The 21,254-nt window shown below is 50.0% G+C and overlaps 1 protein-coding gene and 1 pseudogene across 7 annotated transcripts; one reads left to right on the top strand and one right to left on the bottom strand.

Annotated features, from left to right (window-relative positions):
- Positions 1-59: 59 nt before the first annotated feature.
- Positions 60-14,030, top strand: LOC123931108 (nitric oxide synthase interacting protein). Of its 7 annotated transcripts, none has more exons than XM_045987890.1 (11): positions 60-246; positions 576-653; positions 744-789; positions 10,237-10,307; positions 10,786-10,891; positions 11,167-11,248; positions 12,770-12,929; positions 13,020-13,138; positions 13,301-13,488; positions 13,608-13,716; positions 13,924-14,030. In XM_045987890.1, exons 4-11 carry the CDS (start codon positions 10,238-10,240, stop codon positions 13,993-13,995), a joined length of 906 nt encoding a protein of 301 aa, XP_045843846.1. In that variant the 5' UTR covers positions 60-246; positions 576-653; positions 744-789; position 10,237; the 3' UTR covers positions 13,996-14,030. The 7 variants fall into 7 exon arrangements, with proteins under 7 accessions (XP_045843846.1, XP_045843843.1, XP_045843842.1 ...); XM_045987889.1 differs by lacking the exon at positions 60-246 and adding an exon at positions 4,282-4,496 and having other exon boundaries at positions 264-653; XM_045987887.1 differs by having other exon boundaries at positions 576-789.
- Positions 14,031-20,893: 6,863 nt separating this feature from the next.
- LOC123931971 lies at positions 20,894-21,018 on the bottom strand (annotated as a pseudogene).
- Positions 21,019-21,254: the final 236 nt, after the last annotated feature.

Here is a 21,254-nt window from a genome sequence, read left to right as displayed (position 1 = left end):
GGGCGGGACTCAGGTAAGGGACAAAGTATTTAAAGGGACCTTAGAAGGAAGGGCCCAAGGTCCAGAGAGTCCTGAGGGAAGCCAGGGTCTCCGACACCATGGAGGCACTTAGGAGAGGCACTTAGGGGATTGGATATGTACTTCTTCCCTTTTTGGTCTCTCTGAGATGGAAGTTTCCCTTGGCGAGCTAGGAAATAAATATCGAGGTTCTCCAGATAGCTAGATAGCTAAAAACTGGCGGCAAATGTAAGTATGCCTTGGTTCCTGGGGGTAGGTGGGCGATGCTGTAGTCAGTTCCTATTTCCTGAGGTGATCTGAAGGGTTTGACTTCTGATTTCTCAACTGCTCTCCTTACAAAGTGGGAACAGAAGAATTGTCCCTTCTCAATTGTCTCTCAACATGTCGCAAGAGTTTGATACACTTGGGGGAATGAATTTCCCAATCTCTGGACGAAGTGGTTAATCCTTAAATTCGGACTTGGAGAGACGCAAAGCCTGGGCCTAAGCAGGATAACCGCCCGCCCGGGGAAATGCCTAGTGTATACTAAGCGCACCCCATATTCACGCCGGTTGCAGTAACCGGAACCTTCAGGTTGCTACTCCCGTTTCCGGAGGGAGGGAAAGAAGAACGGAGGACTTACCAAGTCAGACGAGGTAACTCGGGGCAGCTGTACTTCCGGTTGTTTTTGCCGGGCGGAAGTGGGCGAAGCGGAGAGAGGAAAATAGCCCTCCTTTCCGGTGTAGGGGCACAGTTGAAGAAGCAACGAAAGAACGAAGAGTCGTTTGTAAGGTGAGTTCCAGGCGGTGGCGGGATAGTGTTGCCTTTCCGCGGGCTGGACTTCTGGGGTCCTGAGGGAGACCGGGATAGGATTTCGAATTCCCGACTCCCTGTCAATCATGAATAGAGCCCTCCAGGCCTCCAAGTTTGAAGCTGAACTACATCTCCCAGGAACTCCTGGAGGTAGCCAAGCCTCCATCCGCCAGTTCAACTGAGAGTTGGTATTCTACGGTAGACGGCGGTGGGCCGGGGGTCCCAGGGGAAGGGGAGACTGGGACTCTTGGTTGGAAGGGGGGGGGGAGTTCCTAAGGAGTAGGAGTTGAGGAAGACGGATCCCTTACCTGCCTCAGTTTCCCAGACTGTGACAGGGAGGGCGAGAAGATTGTGCCCCCGCGGGCCGCCGCCTTTGCACCTTTTCGACAGCCCGTGCTTTCTCTTACTTGGTGTAGGATTTAACCTTTTCGTCCGTGGAGTTCTGGGGTCTGGCCGACCTGGTTCTCATCCCTACGGTGCTGTTGAGTCGGTGTGAACTTGGACCTCAAAGCGTTTTACTTTAACGTTCTGTTATGAAAATGTTCAAACTTGGGGCGCCTGAGTGGCTCAGTCGTTTAAGCCTCTGTCTTCGGCTCAGGTCATGACTCTGGGTCCTGAGATCGAGCCCCGGGTAGTGCTCCCTGCTTAGCGGGGAGTCTGCGTCTCCTCCTCCCTCTGCCTGCCACTGCATCTGCTTGTGCGCCCCCCCCCCTCGCTTTCTGTTAAATGAAATTTAAAAAAAGAAACTGTTCAAACTGACATAAAAGTGAAAGAATGATGTAAGTATCTGTACCACCCGGATTTACCGATTAGTAATCTTTTTGCCATACTGGCTTGACATACTGTTTTAATTAAATATGTAAGTCAGATCCTACCCATCGTGACATGTCATCCCTCAAACTTTAAGGATGCATGTGTAAAAACAGGGGACATTGACATGACCGCGATACCATCATTACACTTTCCAAAAGCAAAAATTCTAGAATATGACCCATTACTTGGTTGATAATCAAATCTTGTGGGCCAAAAATGCCTTTTTAAAAAGTTTCATTTTTTTGAATCAGAATCTAGTCAAGTTATTGCTGTTATGTTTCTCAAATTCCTCTTAATTTAGAACAGTCCCCTCCATCCCAACCTTTTTTCTTCTTGGCATAATTGATTTATAAAAGAAACTGGATCACTTACTCTCTTGATCACCCCACCTGGATATGAATTTGTCTATTTCCTTGTACTCTCATTTTACTTATGATCGCCATGCCAGGGGTCAACAGGCCAAACCCAAATTCTGCTGACTTACTTTTTTTTGTTTTTTAACAAAAATCAGATTTATTTATATAGTTCACCCATTTAAAGTCTACAATTCATGGGTGCCTGGCTGGCTCAGTTGGAGGAGTGTGCAACTCTTGATCTCGAGGCCGTAAGTTCTAGCCCCACCTTGGGTGTAGAGATTACTTTAAAGTAAAATCTTTTTTTAAAAAAAGTATACAATTCAGTGGGGTGGTGGGGTTTTTTTGGTGGTTTTGTTTGTTTGGTCATTTGCTTTTTAAGTAAATTCCACATCCGAGGTAGGGTTTGAACTCATGATGCAGGCATCAAGAGTCGCCATGCTCTGCTGACTAAGCCAGCCAGGTGCCCCTCAGTGGTCTTTAGTATATACAGAGACCTGTGCAGCCATCACCACATTCAGTTCTAGAACATTTTCATCACTCCAAAAAGAAACCCAGTACCCATGATCTGTCATACCCCCTCACTCTCCCCTCCACCCAGCACTAATATCTCCTACTCTATTTCCTCTCGCTGTGGATATACCCAGTCTGGACAGGTTACATAAATTGATTTTTTTTTAAACTTCTTTCTTTCTTTTTTTTTTTTTTTTAACTGCATTCAATATCATGTTTTCAAGATTAATGCGGGTTCAAGGTTAAATTCAAGGTTAATTCTGTAGCATGTATCAATACTTTCTTTTTATGGCAGAATACTGTTCCTTAGTCTAAGGTATACCATAGTTCGTTCATTCATCAGTTGATGGACACTTGCGTTGTTTCCACTTTTTGGCTCTTCTGAATACTACAAATGTCTGTGTCCAAGTTTTTGGGTGGACATGTTTTCATTTTCCTTGAAAGTGGACATGCTGCATGAAACAGTAACTCTATGTTTCAGCTTTCGAGGAACCTCCAGACTTTTCCAAAGTGGCTGCCTCAGCTTCCATTCCCACTGTTGGTGCATGAGGGTTCCAGTTTCTCTACACCTGTGGTTCTCTGACCTTTTGTTTGAAATTCTGCTACTGGCCATGAACTGGTGTCTCACTGTGTTTTTTCTGTTGCGTTCCCTTAATAAGTAATGAGATGGAATTTTTTTTTTCATGTGCTTATTGGCCATTTGTCTGTCTTCATTGGAGAAAATGTTTATTCTGGTCCTTTACCCAGTTTTATTTTATTTACTTATTTGTTTTTATTTTTTTTTAATATTTTCTTTATTTATTTGTCAGAGAAAGAGAGAGCATGAGAGGAGAGGCAGGCAGAAGCAGAGGGAGAAGCAGACTCCATCCCAGGGCGCTGGGATTGTGACCTGAGCCGAAGGCAGCCGCTTACTGACTGAGCCACCCAGATGTCCCTTATTTATTTGTTTTTAAAGATTTTCTTTTTTTTTTTTTTTAAGATTTTATTTCTTTATTTGAATGAGAGAGATCACAAGTAGGCAGAGAGGCAGGCAGAGAGAGTGAGAGGGAAGCAGGCTCCCCGCCAAGCAGAGAGCCTGATGCGGGACTCGATCCCAGGACCCTGAGATCATGACCTGAGCCGAAGGCAGCGGCTTAAACCACTGAGCCACCCAGGCGCCCCAAGATTTTCTTTTTAAGGGCGCCCGGGTGGCTTAGTCAGTCGATTTGAGTGTCTGCGTTTGGCTCAGGTCATGATCCCAGGGTCCTGGGATCGAGTCCCACCCACGTCAGGCTCCCTGCTGTGCGGGGAGTCTGCTTCTCCCTCTCCCTCCACGCCTCCCCCTCCTCCTGCGCGCGCTCTCTCTCTCTCAAATAAATAAATAACTTTTATTATTTTTTTAAAGATTTTATTTATTTATTTGACAGAGAGAGATCACAAGTACACAGAGAAGCAGGCAGAGAGAGAGGAGGAAGCAGGCTCCCTGCTGAGCAGAGAGCCCATGCGGGGCTCGATCCCAGGACTCTGGGATCATAACCCGAGTGAAGGCAGAGGCTTTAACCCACTGAGCCACCCAGGCGCCCCTAATAAAATAATTTTTTAAAAAGATTTTATTTATTTATTTGACAGACAGAGAGGGAGAGAAAGCGAGCACAAGCAGGGGGAATGGCAGAGGGGGAGGGAGAAGCAGGCTCCCCACTGAGCAGGGGATCCTGGGATCATGACCTGAGCCAAAGTCAGATGCTTAACCAGCTGAGCCACGCAGTCACCCCCCCTTTTTTTTCTTTGTTCTTTTTTTTTTTTTTTTAAGTAGGCTTCATGCTTAGCACAGAGCCCAACACAGGGCCCAAACCGACAACCCTGAGATCAAGAGTCGGCAGCAGCTAACGGATCCTATCACGACCTGTGTGAGCCCTCCCAGGTGCCAGGCAGTGCTGCGACCCAGACGAGAGTCCTTTCCGGGCCCATCCTTCCCAGGGGCTCCTAGTCTGGAGGGAGAAATACCAAGAGATAGCCGCTCCATTGGAGGTAACTCCGGGCATTATCAGAGCACAAGGATCGCCTAGTTCAGCCTGGAGAGACAAGCTTCCCATAGGAGCGGGCTGCTCAGTGGAGTCTAGGAGGGGAAAGGGGACAGAATTTCCAGGGGAGCGACGAGGCATAAGCTAGCTGTCCCATTCCACACTGAGAGTCAGGCCCAGTGCCTCAGGCTGATGGTCAAGGCCACAGACTCAGATGCCTGGGCCAAATATCAGGTGCGGGTTGAGCACCTTCTCTGAGCCTTGTCCTTGTTTGCAGCAGCCGTTTGTGTGGTTGTGGGATTTGGTGAAGTTAATGTGCGTAAAATGCTTAGAACAGGGCCAGGTTCATCGAACCTCTTAAATAAACATCAGCCTTGTTTGTTTTTTTAAACATCAGCCATTATTTTTTTTAAAGATTTTATTTGTTAGACAGAGCAAAAGCAGTGGGGAGAGGGAGAAGCAGGCTCCTCGCTGAGCAAGGGGGTCCGATGCGGAGCTTGATCCCAGGACCCTGGGATCAAGACCCGAGCCCAAGGCAGATGCTTAACTGACTGAGCCCGCCCAGGCGCCCCTAAACATTAGCCATTTTTTTTTTAATACTTTATTTATTTGTCAGAGAGAGAGAGAGTTCAAGCAGTGAGAGCAGCAGGCAGAAGGAGAAGCAGGCTTCCTGCTGAGCAAGGAGCCTGATGTGGGACTGGAACCCAGGATCCTGGGATCACGACCTGAGCCAAAGGCAGACGCTTAACCAACTGAGCCACCCAGGCGACCCACATTAGCCATTTTTAATAGAGAGTCTCACATGCTCACTTTTGCCCTTAGGGAACTCTCTCTGTACTGCTTACATCGTGTCCTATTTCTGTCTTCAGTTTCCTTGAGTGTAATTAGCCTCTTGGTTTTCCTATATTTATTTATTTATTTTTAAAGATTTTATTTCTTTATTTGACACTGACAGATCACAGATAGGCAGAGAGGCAGGCAGGGAGAGAGGGGGAAGCAGACTCCCTGCGGAGCAGAGAACCCAATGCGGGACTCAATCCTAGGACCCTGAGATCATGACGGGAGCCGAAGAAGGCAGAGGCTTAACCCACTGAGCCACCCAGGCGCCGGTGGTTTTCCTTTAACACAGAAGCCTCCATACCTCTGGAATGGCCAGACACACGCCATTTTCGGAGTGGGTGTGGCGCATTCTCTAGGTTCTGGAAGGGACCACCGGCCCCACCAAAAAGGTTAAGGACTCCTGGGTCAGGATTCAAGCAAACCAACTGCAGGAAAAGATAGCTGGGAGAGAAGCAGTGATTTGAACACCAGACAGAGAGTAAATGATATTACGGAATCGTCAGTGGGTCAGTAGTGCTGTGGCCCCAGTTTTTTTAAAGTCCCATCTCAGCACAGTGCTATTCGAGCAGGAGCCTGGAAAGCACTTGGATCAGTGGCTAGTTTGACTGAGGGACTGGATTTTCTGGTTCAGTTTAGGTTTTTTAAGATTTTATTTATTCATCTGAGGACTGGGGGTGGGGCAGGAAGAGGGAAAAGCAGACTCCCCGCCGAGCAGGAAGCCTGACAGGCATCCATCCCAGGATCCATGGGAGCATGACCAGAGCTGAAGGCAGCTCTGTCCAACCGACTGAGCCACCCAGAGGCCCCTCATTTTCATTCATTTAAATTGTAGCACCAACATTTGATTCAGTTATTGGAAAGCTTTTAAGTGTGCTTGGAACAAAGGGGATATACGAATGTACCTTTGCAGCGGGAAATCCCGAAACCTAAATGGAGGTCACGGGTTTCCAATGAAAATTTCATGTCTGAATTGAAACGGCCTGAAAGACGAAAATGCACTCCAGAGTGTGAAGCCTCCGTACAGAAAGGGAATGGGTTGGCCTGTACTCCCTTCCTGGGAGGACTGACAGTTGCCATGTGGTCAAGAAGGCGGCCCCACAGGCTGCTTGCCTGGGTTCGAATCCTGGCTCTGTGGGTTCCTAGCTGGGGGATCCCGGGAGCCTGTCTTCTGCCCAGGAAAGCGGGCACGCTGATGAGTGGCTGTCGTTTTGGATAGTTCCTCTCTGAAACACCAGTAACAGCAGATGGCAGTAGTTCCATTTTCTATTTTGGAATTGGCCTTAATGAGGAGACAGTACAGAGCGGTGGATGGAGAGCTCAACTTCCAGAGAAATCCTGGCCCTGCTGCCTGGCAGCCCTTCAACCCTTGGCCAGCGGTTCTTAAACTCTTTGGTCTCAATGTCTTAAAAGTCATTGAGGACTCCCGAGAACTTCCGTTTCTGTGAGCTCTACCTATCAATATTTGCTGTATCAGAAATTAAAACTGATGCTAAAAAATTTTTCGTTTTTGAGTTATAATTCCCGTAACACAAAATTCATCCATTGAAAGTAGTATATTCGTGGGGCGCCTGGCTTGTTCAGACAGTAGAGTGTGCGACTCTTGATCTCAGGGTTGTGGGTCTAAGCCCCACATTGAGAGTCCTTAAAAGTAAAAATCTTTTAGGGGGCGCCTGGGTGGCCTAGTCAGTTAAGCCTCTGCCTTCAGCTCAGGTCATGATCCCAGGGTCCTGTGATCCAACCCCGCGTCAGGCTCCCTGCTCCGTGGGAAGCCTGCTTCTCCCTCTCCCACTCCCCCTGCTTGTGTTCCCTCTCTCTCTGTCTCTCTGTCAAATAAATAAATAAAATCTTTAAAAAAAAAATCTTTAAACCCAGGGACACGAAAGCACACATTCAGTTAGTCAGAGCAGTGACATCCTCATGTCACACAGTCTCCAGAAAACTCCAGTGTACCCTTGTGAGAGAATAAGAGTCACAAAGGCAAACACATTTTAGTTTTATTACGGATATAGTTTGTGGACGCACTGAAAGCATCTTAGGGAACCCCCCACCAGGGTCCCCGGACCGTCAGAGACTGTTGCTATCATTGCCTGGCCAATTAAAAAAAAAAAGATGCTCCCTCTGTAGCTGCTCTTCTCACTCTTGGAGGGAAAGTGTCCCTGGCCATGAAGCCGAAGAGCATAGAAACCCCAGTTGTTTGGCCACAAGACAAGCATCCCAGTGCCAAATACTGCAGAGGGTCAAGGCAGTTGACGACTAAGAATAGAGCGGAGAATTTGTCCAGGAGGAGGTCAGCGCGACCTTCGGGAGTGACAGTGGGGGTGGGGGGCTGGGGCGGAACCCCGAGGGCTCCGGGGAGAAGCAGGCGGCAGGTGAGCCAGGGGAGACAGCAGGTGCTGGACACTTGCTCAAAAGCTTGGGGGAAGAGGGAAAGTCAGAGGAGGTTCTGTGGGTTACACTGGCATGGTTCACCAAGGTTAACTCCCGCAGGCAGCACTGTGACAGCCGCTGGGGTGGTGGCCACGAGGGCAGATACGTTTGTCCGAACGCATCAGACTGCATCCGTAAGGTCAATGCGTCTATTCTGTCCCTATACCAAGGACCAGAAATTGGCTCCTGAGGGCAGATGCCAGCCGGTAGGGGGAGAGCGAGATCCACGGTTCAAAGAGAGGTTTGCAGTTCAAGTTCTCAATGTGAAAGCCAAGTTTCCGAAGGCAACCAGAAGAGGGACATAAAGACAGACTGCTTTTTGCATCCTGGGAGCCCTCGGTTACGCCCCCACACCCACCCCTACCCCCATGCCGGCCTTCTGGATCTTTCTTGCAGCCAGAGAGGTGGAGAGAATATTTCCCCAACACCCGTCGTGTGCCGGGTTCCGAGCAACTCACACAGTTCTCACGGCAGTCCGGTCCTGTCAGCTAGATCCCGCGGTTATCCCCACTTTTTGCCAAATTAAGCCAAAGCTCAGGGAAAGGAAATGGCTAACCCTGGACTCAAGGTCATCTTGCCCAATCCTTGATCCCTATAACCTGAAGCCCTTGGTCAGTCCCTACCCCGTCTGCACAGTGTGTACCCTCCTTTGTATGCTCTTTAAAATGTATCGTCTTGGGGGGCGCCTGGGTGGCTCAGTGGGTTAAAGCCTCTGCCTTTCGCTCAGGTCGTGATCCCAGGGTCCCGGGATCGAGCCCCGCATCGGGCTCTCTGCTTGGCAGGGAGCCTGCTTCCTCCTCTCTCTCTCTCTCTGCCCGCCTCTCTCCCTACTTGTGATCTCTATCTGTCAAATAAATAAATAAAATCTTTAAAAAAAAATAAATTAAAAAAAATAAAATGTATCGTCTTGGGGCGCCTGGGTGGCCCAGTCGATTAACATCTGCCTTCAGCTCCGGTCATGATCCCTGGGATCGAGCCCCGAGTCGGGCTCCCTGCTCAGCAGAGAGTCTGCTTCTCCCTCTCCTTCTGCAGTGTCCCCCGCTTGTGCTCTCTCTCGTTCTCTCTCTGTGTGTCAAATGAATAAATAAAATCTTAAAAAAAAAAAAAGTACCACCTTGGGCACGTGTAGACTGGCAGCGATCCTGTTTCATTTCTTACTTTCTTCCCCTTATTTTTCATACCCAGTATTGCCCTAACATCTACCCACGATGCCTCGCACACGTCCAGCGAGTTGCGTCCCGCCAGCTGGGTGGTCTCCAGGCAGGGCGCGTCAGCCCCCATTCTCCCAGGGAGGGAGGTCCATTTGCCTTGGAGTCCCCTCCGGTGCAAATGAGACCGCTGTGGACATCTGTGGGCATGCTCCCGTGCAGATGTCTCCGACGATGTCTTTGGGGCACGTCACCCAAGTGCAGAGTTGCCCGTGCTTCCTTTGCTAACGTTCCGAACACCAGCCTGTGTTCCAGACGGCTGACCCTGTCCACTGTCCCCACTGCAGTGTGCAGTCAGCCCTGCTAGGAGGGTCGTTTCAATGCTGTGAATTTTTTCCGGTGCAGTTGGTAACATTAGGCAACAGTTGGAGCAGAATGTGGATTTCACCTCTGCTTACGGAGGCTCTCGCCCACCCCAGAGAAAGAGGACAGCACTCAGTTGTGTGAGCCTGTGGGCATCCACAAAGCACGCACACACACACATACTCCCACCCCGAACGGAACTTCTCCGAGGCCCCTTGCTTCCCCCATGTGTGTCAGGAGACACACTCAGCCTCATCTGCCGCTACAACTTTTTTCGGATTTCAGATCACCCTCCCTCTACCGCCTCGGAGTAACTCACGCGCACCCCCTCCAATGCTTGCAAGCAGAGTGTGGGTCTTTTTCAAAGTCAAATGCGTCTTCCTCCCTGGGGGTGCCTGACTGGCTCAGTCAGTCACATGTCTGCTTTCAGCTCAGGACATGATCTCAGGGTGCTGGGATCGAGCCCCGCGGCAGGCAGGGAGCCCACTTCTCCCTCTGCTCCTACCCCCACTCGTGCGCGTGCTCTCCATCAAATAATTAAATAAAATCTTTAAAAATAATTAAAGAAGAGGGGCGCCTGGGTGGCTCAGTGGTTTAAGCCGCTGCCTTCGGCTCAGGTCATGATCTCAGGGTCCTGGGATCGAGTCCTGTATCGGGCTCTCTGCTCAGCAGGGAGCCTGCTTCCCTCTCTCTCTCTCTGCCTGCCCCTCTGCCTACTTGTGATCTCTGTCAAATAAATAAATAAAATAAAATTTAAAAAATTAAATAAAATGCAGATCAGAGAAGAAACAGCCCATTAAATCTTATTCTGTGGCCCCTCCAGCAGTTTGTTTAAAATAAATAAATAAATAATGTCCTCCCCTGACCCACGCCCAGTTTTCCCAGCTGGCGGGGGGCAGGGGCAGATCAGCTATGAGGGCCCCCTCCTCCCTCCACCACAGCCTCACAACTGTCCCCTCCGTCCCTCAGGATGACACGGCATGGCAAGAACTGCACAGCAGGAGCCGTCTACACCTATCACGAGAAGAAGAAGGACACAGGTATGGGGTTTGGGAGGGGGACAAATGTCTCTTGAAGTCACCATCCCCGCTCTACCTCTCTGTAATGGGCACTTCTGTATGTGACCTCACCTAAGACTCCCAACCACTCACTGAGGAAGGAATTGAATCGCCATTGTCATGGCTGTGTTCCAGCAGCAGAAACTGAGGCCCAGAGAGATATAGGCCCTTGAGTTGGGGCAGAGGGATGAGGGGAGTCAGTGGTGAGCCTTTCTACCTGGCTACCTCCGTGACAGGGCTTGCCTGTCTGTCACTTACCCTCTGGATGAACACCAACCTGTGGGTTGTGCCCCTGTCCACAGCACAGAGACACACAGACTGCTTGTTTCTCAGAGGTTCCCCCCGCCGCCTCCCCCTTCCCCCTACTCCCTGCTGCCTCCAAGATCTCTCTGTGCCTTTCTCTTGGGGTTTGGCAAAGGCCACATCTCCTGGCACCCCATCCCTCTGTCTCTGTCCCCAGCGGCCTCGGGCTACGGGACCCAGAATATTCGACTGAGCCGGGATGCTGTCAAGGACTTTGACTGCTGCTGCCTCTCTCTGCAGCCCTGCCATGACCCTGTTGTCACGTGAGCTGGGGGCCTGCATGGAGGGGGCCGCATGCGGGGGTCTGGTCGCCCCCATAGCCGGGGCACCCTGGGCAAGCCCCTTCACCTCTCAGAGCCTCAGTGTGCTCATCCGAGACAGGCATGATCCTAATGTGTTCCATGGGGTGTGGAAAAGAATACCTTAGGGTTGGGGTTAGGGAGCTGTGCCGAGCACCCAGTGACCTGCTCCCTGTAAGAGGCGTTAATGGGTGCCCAGGCAGGGAGCCGACACTTCTCACCCTGTCCTGTCCTCACAGCCCGGATGGCTACCTGTATGAACGGGAGGCAATCCTGGAGTACATCTTGCACCAGAAGAAGGAGATCGCCAGGCAGATGAAGGTGATGGGGATGAGGGTGGGACGGGGGAGGGGCAGGCGGATCTGATGCTGAGCTCATAAGCAGACCCACCCTGGGCTTCCTTTCTGAGTTCCTTTTCCCGTGCTCCCTTCGGCAGCACATATACTGAGTTCCTTTTCCCTCTGAGCCTTCCCTCGCTCTTCCAGCTGCCTGGTGCACCACCCCCTCCCACTTCCGGTTAAATTCTTCTACCGCAGGTATCAGCCCAGGAGTTGCCTCCTCTGACCTGCTAGTGCTGAGTCCCCCAGGGTCTGCCCTTGCCCCCGCTTCTCTTGACACGTGTTGGGTTGTGATTCTGTCTGAGGCCAACACGTGTCCACTTCCCCCACAGATCTCTTGCCCGCCCCCGGCCCTAGGTTCTCTGCGAATGCTTGTTGAGAGAATTGATGTCACCTCATCTCTCTGGGCCTTCATTTCAGTCGCTCCAAAATGGGCTGATGGGGCTAAATCGGGCAGTGCAGGGCAGGCGGGAGACGCGCACAGATCAGAATTTAAAGGGCCTTTACTTGGAGCCACGCCCACTTCCCATGGGTGAACTATTTTCGTGGACAGGAAGGACCCCGTTTATCTCCGTGTTTGTGGCACAGCTGGCCTGCCGCCCTCCTTTCCGGGCCAGGCTTCCCAGACCTCTAGAAACACGGAGGGCCGATTCTTGTTGAGCCATCAGTCTTGAGCGAGTGGCTTCCCCGGGGCCGTGAGCCCCCGCATGGTCTAGTGGCTGCCTGGGTGCTCCCTCATCACCGTGACCATGCCAGACACCCCTCCCCCCCAGCAGCAGACACCTGCAGCGTTCTCCTCCCCCACCCGGGGTGGCGGACGCAGGCCAGTCTCAGATCTCAGCCCAGCATCCCTGCGTCCGCACATGCGCACACCCACACCACCTGCGCAGCCCAGGCTCGGCCAATGTTAATTGCTCCTCACACTCCTGGAACTCATCTCCAGGGCAGGACGGGATCTGTAGTACCTACACTCTAAAATAGAACATGGCCCACAGGTACGTTTATGGAGCGCTTGCTATGTGCCAGGCAAGGTTTTAAGCGTTTCCAAAAATCATCCTGCATAACCCGGTGAGCCTGCGAGGTAGGTCGCGGTTGTTAGCCTGTTTTACAGACGTAACAGACCAGAAGTCACAGCGCTTACTGGAAGCCACAGAGCTCATCAGTGACAGAGGCAAGGTTTAAGTCTGGGCATCTGTCTCCTGCCAAGCGGCTGACTGCTCTGCTGCCTAGGAAATAGAGAAGCCACTGAGTCCCAAACCAGCTCAATGGGAGATGACCTCTGTGCCCTGCCGGAGGGGAAAGGACAAGCAAGGACAGCAGAGCCAAACCGTAGATCACAGCATAATAAAGGTTCACACCCTGGCAGTCACCAGCCTCTGGGAACAGTACCAGGATTGTCCCCTTTGTTGGCCTCAGTTTACCCACCTGTGAAATGGGAAGAGCCACCGTCAGACTCACAACCCGCAGGGAGACGCACAGTCCACTTTTTTCTGGCTGTCCACAGGCCTTCGAGAAGCAGCGGGGGGCCCGGCGGGAGGAGCAGAAGGAGCTGCAGCGGGCTGCGGCCCAGGACCAGGTGCGGGGCTTCCTGGAGAAGGAGGCAGCCATCGTGAGCCGACCCCTCAACCCCTTCACGCCCAAGGCTGCATCTGGGAACAGCCCAGGTGAGGGGGAGCAGACTTGCAAGTGAGTGGGGGTCCTGCGGGGCCGGGTGCCTCCCCAGGTGTGGCAGCTCGACCCATTTCCCCTGGCAGATGATGCCCAACCTGGGTCCAGTGCAGGCCCCACAAGCAAGGACAAGGACAAAGCGCTGCCCAGCTTCTGGATCCCGTCGCTGACCCCCGAGGCCAAGGCCACTAAGCTGGAGAAGCCTGTGAGCATCCCTAGCGTCCTGGGCCCACTTGGGCCCAGAGGGCCAGAAGCCCCCAGGTCTCTTCCCTGCCTGGCACCACCCCCCACACCTCCCCCCACAGTCCTTAACTACACCTGACCCCAGCCCTGCCCGCTGACCCTGCCTCCCTTCTGTCCTGCCCAGTCGCGCATCGTGACCTGCCCTATGTCCGGGAAGCCACTGCGCATGTCAGACCTGACCCCCGTGCGCTTCACGCCGCTCGACAGCTCCGTGGACCGCGTCGGGCTCATCACACGCAGTGAACGCTACGTGTGCGCTGTGACCCGCGACAGCCTGAGCAACGCCACGCCTTGCGCCGTGCTGCGGCCCTCGTGAGTACCGAGAGTCACCAGGGGGAGGACTGGCGGGGCGGGGCGGGGCTCGGGGGTGTGGCACTCCTTCTTGGGGGCGGAGCCTCTGATAGGAGCCACGACCCTCATGCTCCCCGTAGTGGGGCTGTGGTCACCCTGGAGTGCGTGGAGAAGCTGATTCGGAAAGACATGGTAGACCCCGTGAATGGGGAGAAGCTGACAGACCGCGACATCATCGTGCTGCAGCGGGTGAGCCGCGGCCGCTGCGCTGGCCTAGGCCCCGTCCCCTCCGCCCCCTCCTCTCCCCCCCCACGCCCCTCCCGGGAGGCCAGCCTCCTCCACAGGCCCGCCCGCGCCCTTCCACCCGGGTCTTGCCTTACCTTATAGGGTTTAGGACTCTTCTACCCCCCTGCAGCCCGACCTGCCCCGAACTTGGCCTTGTCCCCACCTCCCCAGGGCGGTACAGGCTTCGCGGGCTCCGGAGTGAAGCTGCAGGCTGAGAAGTCGAGGCCGGTGATGCAGGCCTGAGTGCAAGGGAGACCAAATAAACGGGCTGGGACTCATTGGCCTCATGGTGCCTTCCTTGGCTGCGCTGGAGCCGTGGGGCCCCCCTGGGCAGCCCTCCAGCCTGTGCCTGCTGCAGCGACCCGAATCTGAAGGCGCGGGCTAATATGTTAAAGGTGGTCTGATGTTAGGAGTAAAACCTGGAGTCAGTGCACACGCGCAGCATCAACACTGAGTAAGAGTGGCGCGAAGTCCCAGTGCAAAGCGCGAGCGCACGAAGGCGTCACTTGAACAGGCTAAGTAGAAAGTCCCCTGCATCTTTCTGCCTTATGCCACACTGGAAGCCGGTGAGATCTCCCGGGATAGCCTCTCTGAAAGCCGTGTGCTGAGAGCAGGCCCCTGGGACCCAGTCTAGAGAAGGCAGTCGGGAGCCGTCCTCTCTGACACCACTGCAGAGGCCAAGAGCAAGAAGAAAGCCCTCCTCCCGAGCATGGCATAGGCTGGGCCGGGCGGGGGGAGGGGGGTGCACAGGATCTGGCAGGGGTGAGGAGCACAGCCTACAAGGGCCAGGAAGCTGCAGAGCATGGGGCCTGGCCGGCCTGCCTGCAGTTGGCCTGGCTGGGAGCATAGGGGCGGCGCTCAGAGCTTTGCTTTTAATGACCATTGGGTCCCAAAAGCAACCCTGGGCAGTGTGCAAGGCAGAGCATAGAGTCAGGCAGAGATCAGAAAGATCAAGCCTTCGCATTCCTTCCTCCCCGAGCAGATCCTTCCAGATCTTTCTCCACATAGGTACACACTTCGGTGTTTTCAACCAGCATGACCTCTCAGTGCACATACCATTCTGTTCAGTGAACAAGCTCGACCTTTTCACTTCTGTAAAAGTAAAAGGTCTCATCTAATGCCCAGACCCGATTCAGGGGACCAGGAAGTATCCTTCACTGCCCTTGGCTATGGAGGAAGGCTGTAGCAAGAGGGTGGACGGTATCGCCCTTGCACCCTGGAGAGCCCCCCACACCCAGAATTTGCTCTCTTAAACACTTCTAGAACCTTCCTTTTGTCCCTAAGGGGCCTCACACCCTACTCTCGGGACCCCAATCCCTGGAAACTGGTCGAAGCTGCCATTCAAGGAGCCCATTAAGGCCTGTCAATCTACGGTTCTCTTGAGTCTGGGCCACAGTCCTGGAAGAAGGACGTTTGTACCCATTCACAGAAGAGCCCACAGAGTCAGCAGTCTGCCCAAAGCTGTAGCAGAAGCCAAGTTCACTTAGAAGTCAGCCACCTGCAGAGACCTACCCACCCCAGCCCTTCCTCCCCTAGGTAATCCCACACTGGTACCCCAGAAACCTCTGCCCCTTAACAAACTCCCACCTAACGGTTTCTACCCAGAGTATTTAAAGTCACCCCCTTGGTCCCTAAATGCCCCCAATCCTCAACCTCTTTCTCAAGAGCCCACAACCACCCCTGGGTCCTTCCGGTTCTCCCTCAACCCCCTCAGGGATGCCCATCTTGCTCATGTGTGTTCAGACTGTACCCCAAATAAAAGCTTCAAGGAGTGATTGGGGCACCTGGGTGGCTCAGTGGGTTAAGCCTCTGCCTTCGGCTCAGGTTGTGCTCTCAGGGTCCTGGGATCGAGTCCTGCATCAGGCTCTCTGCTCAGCGGGGAGCCTGCTTCCTCCTCTCTCTCTGCCTGCCTCTCTGCCTACTTGTGATCTCTCTCTGTCAAATAAAATCTTTAAAAATAAATATAAAATATAAGATAAAAATAAATAAATAAGAGCTTCAAGGATTCCCAGTCTTGCACCTTTGTTTCCACAAGGAACCCAAATCTCACTGATTCACAGGCCCTTCGAGACACCCTCTGTGGGGAAGAGGCGATGGGGTATGTGCCCAAGTCCTCGCTCCAAGAAAGTTTCCTTTGAGGTTCTGAAGGTGACAAGGAGAGGAAGCAAGAGTCTGACCACAGCTTCAGCTATAGCAGCAGGAGGGAGAGAAGTGGGAAAAAAGGATGCCTCTTCCTAGCAGAGGCTCCAGAGACAGCTTTAGACAGGTCTAAAGCTGAGAGCAAGAAAGGGGAGGCAGGGCTTACCTCCAGCAGCACCTTCCTACAGGGCCCCAGCCTCAACCGGCTCACGGAGGGTACAGAAAACTGAAATTCTTTTTCTTTTTTCTTTCTTTCTTTCTTTTTTTTTTTTTTTTTTTTTTTTTTTAGAGGAAGAGACGGGTGATGGGGGAAAGAGCAGAAGGGAAGGGAGAGAGAGAAAATCTTAAGTTCCAACTCAGGGCACCATGCGCGGCTCCATCTCACAACCCTGAGATCATGACCTGAGCCGAAATCAAGAATCAGACGCTTGAACTGAGGGAACCACCCAGGCGCTGTTATGGGTTTTTGTTTGTTTGCTTGTTTTCAATATCAGAAGATCTGGGGTACCTGGGAAGCTCTGTTGGTTGAGCATCTGCCTTCGGGTCAGGTCTTGGGATGGAGCCCCCGCCTCACTACCTACTCAGTGGGGAGCCTGCTTCTCCCTCTCCCTCTGCTGCAAGCCACTCTGCCTACTTGTGATCTCTCTCTCTCTCTCTGTCAAATAAATACATAAAATCTTTAAAAAAAAAAAAAAAAAGGAAGATCTGATACCATTATCATTAGAGGCCCAACACTAGTTGCTTCTCCCCGGCTGCTTTCAAAATCACGCGGATTCAAACCACCCTCATCCAGATATGTGGGGGGCCACTGAAGAAAGAACTGAAAACAAACAGTTCAGTTCAGAAGTTCCTTCTGGAGAAAACATTTTTTTTTTTTTTTACCCTGCTGGTAGGCATGGATACTGGAGCAGTAATTTGGCCAAAACCCGTCAAAGCTTAACATACGTGGATCCCGTGGCCCTGCGATCTCACTCCGCTGACATACACACTCAACAGATGCACACACATGCCCAAGAAAACACGAACGAGAATGTTCACAGTACGGGGCGCCCCGCTGGCTCAAGTCAGAAGAGTGTGTGACTCTTGATCTCTTGAGTTTGAGCCCCATGTTGGGTTTGAGAGATTACTTAAAGGTAAAATCTTTTTTTTTTTTTTTTAAGATTTTATTTATTTGACACACAGTGTGCGTACAAGCAGGGGGAGCAGCAAGCAGAGGGAGAGGGAGAAGCAGGCTCCCTGCTGAGCAGAGAGCCTGGTGCAGGGGCTTGATCCCAAGATCCTGCTATCATGACCTGAGCTGAAGGCAGAGGCTTTAACCCACTGAGCCACCCAGGTGCCCAATAAATAAAATCTTTAAAAAATAAAAAAAATAATTTAAAAAACACCTGGGTTTGGTAGCTTCACTTTCCTAAGAAAAGAAACAAAGAAAAGAAGAAAGAAAGAAAGAAAGGTAGGTGGAAAGAAGGAAGGAAGGAAAGAAAGAAAAAAGAGGAAGGAGGGAGGGAAGGAAAAAAGGAAGGAAGGAAAGAGAAAGAAAAGAAAAAGGAAGAAAGGAAGGAAGGAAAAAAGAAAGTTCACAGCAGCTCTGTTTGCAATCTGGGAATAACTGAAAAGCTTATGAGCAGACTAGATGAATTGTGGGCCACACACAGTGGAGTGAAAAGGAAGGAATCGTCTCCCTAGCACGAGTCCAGGCAGCGTGATTCCACTTCTCTAAAGTAAGTAAGCAAAACTGTGCCGTTTGAAATCAAGATAGTGGTTATCTTTGCGGAGGCCATGTCTGGGCCCTGCTAGGGCCTGAGAGATGATATTCTGCTTCTTGACCTGAACACTAGCTACAAGCTGTGTGCACGGTTTGTGAAAATTCATTTCACCAAACACTTGAGTTGTGGACCTCACGTATGTTATACTCCCATAAAAACTTACTGAAATTCACAGATGTGCTTGACAATTTGGCAACGTCTACCAAATTCATAAATTCCACGTCTAGGAACTTATCTGCAATTAAACTCATGGAAAATTCCAGATATGCTAGAACCTTCTGTGCAACATCATTTAGAAACAGGGCGCCTGGGTGGCTCAAATAGGTGTCTGCCTTTGGCTCGGGTCATGATCCTGGGGTCCTGGGATCGAGTCTTGCATCGGGTTCCCTGCTCAGGGGGGACCCTACTTCTCCCTCTCGACTCCCCGTGCTTGTGTTCCCTATCTCGCTGTGTCCTGCTCTGTCAAATAAATAAAATCTTTAAACAAAATTTAAAAGACTGGAAACAGCCTCAGTGGTGGTCATTGGAGAACTAGTTAGATCTTTATGGGCTGAATTGAAAGTCTTCGAAATATATTCCCAGGGCACCCTCCCCCTGCACTGACTGGTTCAGTTAGGGAAGCATGTGACTCTTGACCTCCTGGCGATGAGTTTGAGTCCCACGTTGGGTGTAGAGGTTACTTAAATAAATACATTTAAATATATAGTCTTTATTATCTCAATAAAAAATAAATTATGAAAGTCAAAAATCAGAGGATTCTGATTTTAAAAAAAATTGTCATGTGAAACGAGAAAGGTTAAAAAATATTGTTAGTCATCTGCTATCCTTTCTATTAAAAAGAAAAACAGTTTGTACATATTTGCCTAAATCTATGTAAATTTCTCCCTGGAAAGAAATACAGGCTGCCTGTGAGGAGGCGAACTTGGTGGAAGAAAGACTCATGTTTAGCATATAACATCTTGTACATTTAGAATTTTGTATGCTATAGGTATATTGCCAAAACTTAAAAATAAGCAAAATGTGTAAAAGACCAAAAAAAAAAACAAAACCCAATAAAAAACCTGGGGAGAGGCACTAAGTGTGACAGGGTGCTGTTCGGCTTTCCGTCATAAGCTATTCCGCACAAGTAATTTGTTGATTATTTTGAATTTAGAAAAATGTTTCTAACTAGGATTTAAATGAAAATTTGAAAAGAGAAAAAAAAAATCCGAAATGTTTTCAAACATGCGGCCTCCAGAGTTGTACAAATTTATCCCAGGCTTTCACAAACCAGTTCTCCACCTCCAGCCACTAGGGGGCAGTACATTACCATAATTAAAAGCTTGGATTCAGACACAGGGATTCACATTCCAACCCTATCGTAGATAGCAATTATAAGCTCTGGATAAAACAGAAAAAATTACCTAAAGGCACTGGAAAGTTGAGGGGCGGGGGGGAAGCAACCAGAAACTGGAGGGAAACTAACACTCGATAAAAAAGAAATGGGTCGCTTGGGCGGCTCAGTCGGTTGAGCAGCTGACTCTTGATTTCAGCTCAGACCAAGATCTCAGGGTCTTGAGATCTAGCGGGGCATCGGGCTTCCGGCTGGGAGTGGAGCCTGCTTAAGAAGAAAGAGGGGGCAGGTTCTAGCCCATGCTGAGAGGGGCAGCTAAAACTAAAACATCAGAGGAAGATCCAGTCTTCCTGGTGTGAAATAGCAGAGCAACAGGAAAGGTATAAATCTAGAAGAGAGATCCAGCATGGGGGCACTCCAAATATTTTTATATAAACTCTGCTCAAATATCCAGCTGACCTCCCATGCCACACCCGCATGGGGTACCCTCCAAACAGCCCAGCTAAGCTTAAAAAATGTCAACTAAAATTTGAGGCACAAATTTTAAAGGACGGAGTTTTATAGAGATTACAGTTAGAATTTACCAAGTTAATGGGTTGCTCAAGAAAAAAAAAAAATTGGGGCGCCTGGGTGGCTCAGTGGGTTAAAGCCTCTGCCTTTCGCTCAGGTCATGATCCCAGGGTCCTGGGATCGAGCCCCACATCGGACTCTCTGCTTGGCAGGGAGCCTGCTTCCTCCTTTCTCTCTCTCTCTCTGCCTGCCTCTCTGCCTACTTGTGATCTCTATCTGTCAAATAAATAAATAAAATCTTTAAAAAAAAAAAGAAAAAAAATTGATGCTCTTCAGAGGAACATAACAGACTCCAGTTTTTTACAGTGTATCCAGGATACACTCTAACATTACTCAAAAAAAAAAAAGTAGGAAAATATGACCCATTCTCAAGAGAAAAGGCAATCAGTTAACTGAGACCAACATCAAAATGACCCATATATTGGAACAAGAAAAAAAAAAAAGATGTAAAAAATAGTTGTTATAACTATGCTCAAGAACCTAAAAGAAAGTATGCTTCTACTGAATAAGAAGAAATCTTGGTATAGAAATAAAACAATGAAAAAGAACAGAATAGGGCTCCTGGGTGCTCAGTGGATTAAGCCGCTGCCTTCGGCTCAGGTCATGATCTCAGGGTCCTGGGATCGAGCCCCGCATCGGGCTCTCTGCTCCGCAGGGAGCCTGCTTCCTCCTCTCTCTCTGCCTGCCTCTCTGCCTACTTGTGATCTCTCTCTCTGTCAAATAAATAAATAAAATCTTAAAAAAAAAAGAAAAAGAAAAAGAACAGAATAAGGGCACCTGGCTGGCTCAGTCAGTTAAGCATCTGCCTTCAGCTCAGGTCATGATCCCAGGGTCCTAGAATCGAGCCCCAAGCAGGGAACTTGCTTCTCCCTCTCCCTCTGCTGCTCCCCCTGCTTGTGCTCTCTCTCTCTCTCTGTCAAATAAATAAATAAATAAAATCTTTTAAAAAATAGAATAGAAATTCTAGAATGAATAATGGCAAGTTATGAATGAATGATTTTGGCAGTTCACAGGTTACAAAGTTTTTATACAAAAATAATGGTATTGTATATTGTAGAGGCAAGAAATTGGAACATAAAATTTAAAAATAACTTCATTTGCCATACCCTAAAACCCAGAAAATACTTAGGAATAAATTTAATAAAAAAAATTCAACACCTTTACTCTGACAACTACAAAACACTGCTGAGAGAATGCCAACATTTCTATCTCCAGAAAAACATACTATGTTCATGGATTGGAAAATATAATACTGTTAAGAGCCAATTCTCCCCACATTGATGTTGTTTACATTGATATATGTTTACAGTCTCATCCTGGCTTGTTCCCATCTCTTTCCCCAAGAAGTAAAACAAAAAACTTCAAATAAGGGAGATTTATTATTTGACTTATATTTTCAATTAGCAATAATCGCGCCTCGGATAAACCTCATTGGCTACGATACTGCCACTGCGCAAAGCTGACTTATATTTTCTATTTTAGTTACTTAAGATTTTTTTTAACCAATAGGCTTTATTTTTTTAATTTTTAATTTATTTGTCAGAAAGAGAGCACAAGCAGGGGGAGTGGTAGGCAGGGGGAGAAGCTGACTCCTCACTGAGCAGGGAGGCCGATATGGGACTCAATCCCAGGACTCTAGGATCAAGACGTGAGCCGAAGGCAGATCCTTATCCACCTGAGCCACTCAGGCATCCCAA

The sequence above is a fragment of the Meles meles genome, chromosome 19, assembly GCF_922984935.1.
Source record: "Meles meles chromosome 19, mMelMel3.1 paternal haplotype, whole genome shotgun sequence".
Classification (NCBI taxonomy): Eukaryota; Metazoa; Chordata; class Mammalia; order Carnivora; family Mustelidae; genus Meles; species Meles meles.
The sequence above is the reverse complement of the archived record's forward strand: the minus strand, read 5'-3'. Positions and strand labels throughout refer to the sequence as shown.